General features: G+C 31.9%; 1 protein-coding gene across 1 annotated transcript; it reads left to right on the forward strand.

Moving 5' to 3' along the window:
- Nucleotides 1-716: 716 nt before the first annotated feature.
- On the forward strand, nucleotides 717-2,684 carry LOC127101382 (probable NAD(P)H dehydrogenase (quinone) FQR1-like 2). Its single transcript, XM_051038770.1, has 2 exons — nucleotides 717-1,550; nucleotides 2,234-2,684. The coding sequence occupies exons 1-2, from the start codon at nucleotides 1,006-1,008 to the stop codon at nucleotides 2,463-2,465; spliced, it is 777 nt and encodes a 258-aa protein (XP_050894727.1). The 5' UTR covers nucleotides 717-1,005; the 3' UTR covers nucleotides 2,466-2,684.
- Nucleotides 2,685-3,275: the final 591 nt, after the last annotated feature.

Here is a 3,275-nt window from a genome sequence, read left to right on the forward strand (position 1 = left end):
GCTCATGCAAATAGTCCATAATATATAAAAAAAAAATATAGCACTCATCAAACTGAGCCTTCTCTTCCTAGAACTATTTCTCTTTTCTTATTTCCTGCATCAAACTGAACCTCCTCCTTGCCAATACCATTATCGTCTACAACAAAATCATCAAAATAACCATCCAACAATAAATCAACTAGTTTTTTCTCTTTAAATTTGCATCAAAATCATCGGGCAACACATCAATACATCACAAATCAGTTTTCTCTTTAAATTTTTCATCACAAAGTTTAGTGATAAAATTAGAGAAAATTTCATGTTTTTTTCTTATAAAGTTTTCTTAACAATTAAATTTTAATTTTGATGAGTACACAAAGAGACAAATATCACATATGTAAACTTTTTTGTCGTCTTAAATTCAAACTCAAATAATCATGAAAAAATGGCCAACTTATTATTTTGTGGTATTGTAAATTAAAAATTAAACCTTACAAATAATTTATAAATTTTCAATAGTGATATAACAATATTGATAATAATATCCTTAAAAGATGCTCACACCATGTTGTTCTAAAGACTTTCATTCCCAAATAAATAAATAATATGAAGTTGTCTTTTTAATTCCCAAGATATCATGCCAGCTAATAACCATTTTCTAATCATAATTTTATCTTAATTAATAAAATCATTAAAACAGCTCATATAAGTGAAGTCTAATCCACCTCATTCATGTTACATTATATTCCACCCACCCACCTCTCTGTCTTTTTCCTTTTTTTATTATTATTATCACTACATAAAATAAAACTATATCACATAATCCAAATTAACCTTCCTAAAATCAACATTAATCAATCTCTTTCATTCTTCTACCAATTTCCATCATAATATCTTGTTTAGCAAGAAAGCCAAGATATGAAGAACTAATTATTACTTCACTTTTTACATCATTTACAAAAAAAACTATCTTTTCTTACCAAATTTCCTTTTGACCAATTGAGTTAGTTTCAAGATTTCATCAATATGGGGAAAGGAAGTGGTTGCATACCAAGCAAGAAAAAAGCACCAGTTAATAATGATCCAGAAGAGAATGAACCACTTAGTGCTGTCGTTGAAAGTGAAGTTCCGAAAAATGAAACAACAAGTAGAAGCATAGATGTAGCAACAACATCGGAAACATCCAAGAAGCTGAAAGTTTATGTTGTTTTTTATTCAATGTATGGTCATGTTGAATCATTGGCAAGATCGTTGAAAAAAGGGGTTGATTCTGTTGATGGTGTGGAAGGGGTTTTGTACCGTGTGGTGGAGACACTTCCTAAGGAAGTGTTGGAACTCATGAAAGCACCTGAGAAGGTTGATGATGGGGTTCCTTTGATATCTGCTGAGAATTTGGTGGAGGCTGATGGGTTGTTGTTCGGGTTTCCGACGAGGTATGGCAGTATGGCGGCGCAGATGAAGGCGTTTTTCGATTCGACCGGGCAGTTGTGGAGGGAACAGAAGCTTGCTGGTTTACCTGCTGGGTTTTTTGTTAGCACTGGTACTCAGGGTGGTGGCCAAGAAACCACTGCGTAAGTTTTTCTATGAAATTTTATTTTTGAGTTCGTAATTCTAATTGAACAGAAAGAAAAATCGATCTTATTAGATTGAACGCACGATTGTGTTCATGTGAATTTTTAGTAATTATTACTGATTAAAAAATTAATTTTTCTAAACTTAGTATTGCATAAATTTTGTTCTATTTTGGAGGGACTAAATACAGGAACTAAAAATACATATTTAATCATAATTTGATTGCTTAAAACTTGTTGCAAAATGTTCTTTTTGTTGGAAATTGTTCTTATTCCATTAGAAACAATAATAGTTCATGAAAACTAGGGGACAAAATTTTGTACAATACCACGTGTGCTTTTGGTTTTGTGCAAACCAATATAATTTAGGGTGGGGTATGATTGAAGAACTTTTTTGAAATATAGAGGATCTTATTTTGGAGCAAAATATCTAGACAAGCCAATAAATTAATATGTGGTAGAAATAAATTGATATTATTATGATTTTTTGTGGTAGACGAAGTCGTAATAATTATTAAAACTCACATACTTAATGTGAGAGTGAGGGTTCGAACTCTGCTGTTGACGTCAAACATAATATTATTAACATTTTGAACAGTTGAGCTAGAATTTGCAGACATGCATTAATGTATTATTGTGATAGTTAATATCATGACTTTTATGTAACTACTATTGTATTGTAGGTGGACAGCAATAACACAGCTAGTTCATCATGGAATGCTGTATGTTCCAATTGGTTATACTTTTGGTGCTGGAATGTTTGAAATGGATTCAGTTAGAGGTGGATCTCCATATGGTGCTGGAGTTTTTGCTGGGGATGGTTCAAGACAAGCGACTGAAGCTGAGCTTGCACTTGCTGAGTATCAAGGTAGATACATGGCTAATATAGTTAAGAAGTTGGGACAGAAAAGCTAGATTCTTTTGAAGAGATTAAAAAATTAAGTTTCATTCAATGTTGTGATATGGTATTCAAATTCAAATGTTGTGTTTATTGTTGTTGGTGTAAGATTGGTAGGATCATGAACCTTGTTATTATCTCTTGGAGAGAAAAAAATGTACACTTTGTAAAGTTCATACTTTTGTGATTCTGTGCTGTTTATAATAAACTTATGAATGAGGTGTATTTCATGGGAATTAATTGGTGTTTTCATAATGGATTCGTAGAAAAAGTTGTATGCAAGTAGCTCATTACTTAGTGGATCCAGAATTTGTTTGTTGTAGGGTTTTAATTGATTGCCATTCACAATAACTGATTTAAAGGGTTATACAATTTTGAAAGTGTAGGGCAAAACTACAAGGTGCAAGCCTATTTTGCCTATCATTTATATTGAACTCTATCCCACCTTATCAAATATCAAATCCATAGAAAAAACTACTCTGCGACGCTGGTATCCTTACGATTGGAGAGTAGATAGAGAAACATGTAACAAATCTAAATTGTGTTTGAATTTGTCACTATAATTAACTTGGTCAACACATTAGCTCTTTTATTTGAAGTATGAACCTCTTTGGATAATATCGGGTCAGATGCAAGCAGTAATTTGGTCTTGAGAAACCTCACATCAATATGTTTGATCGTGGCATGACAAACCTAATATTTTGACAAATAAATGACACTTTAATTATCACAATGCAATTGAACTTCAGTTTGATCAACATCTAATTCCATCATTAATTTTGTAAGATTAAGGTCTCTTTGGCAACATCAACTACTTTCATCTATGT

The sequence above is a fragment of the Lathyrus oleraceus genome, chromosome 7, assembly GCF_024323335.1.
Source record: "Lathyrus oleraceus cultivar Zhongwan6 chromosome 7, CAAS_Psat_ZW6_1.0, whole genome shotgun sequence".
Lineage (NCBI taxonomy): Eukaryota > Viridiplantae > Streptophyta > Magnoliopsida > Fabales > Fabaceae > Lathyrus > Lathyrus oleraceus.

Excerpts from the sequence above, each read along its gene's own strand:
- LOC127101382 (XM_051038770.1), top strand. The coding sequence starts at position 1,006 with ATGGGGAAAGGAAGTGGTTGCATACCAAGCAAGAAAAAAGCACCAGTT. Across the intron at positions 1,551-2,233 it reads GGTGGCCAAGAAACCACTGC|GTGGACAGCAATAACACAGC; the intron begins GTAAGTTTTTCT and ends ATTGTATTGTAG.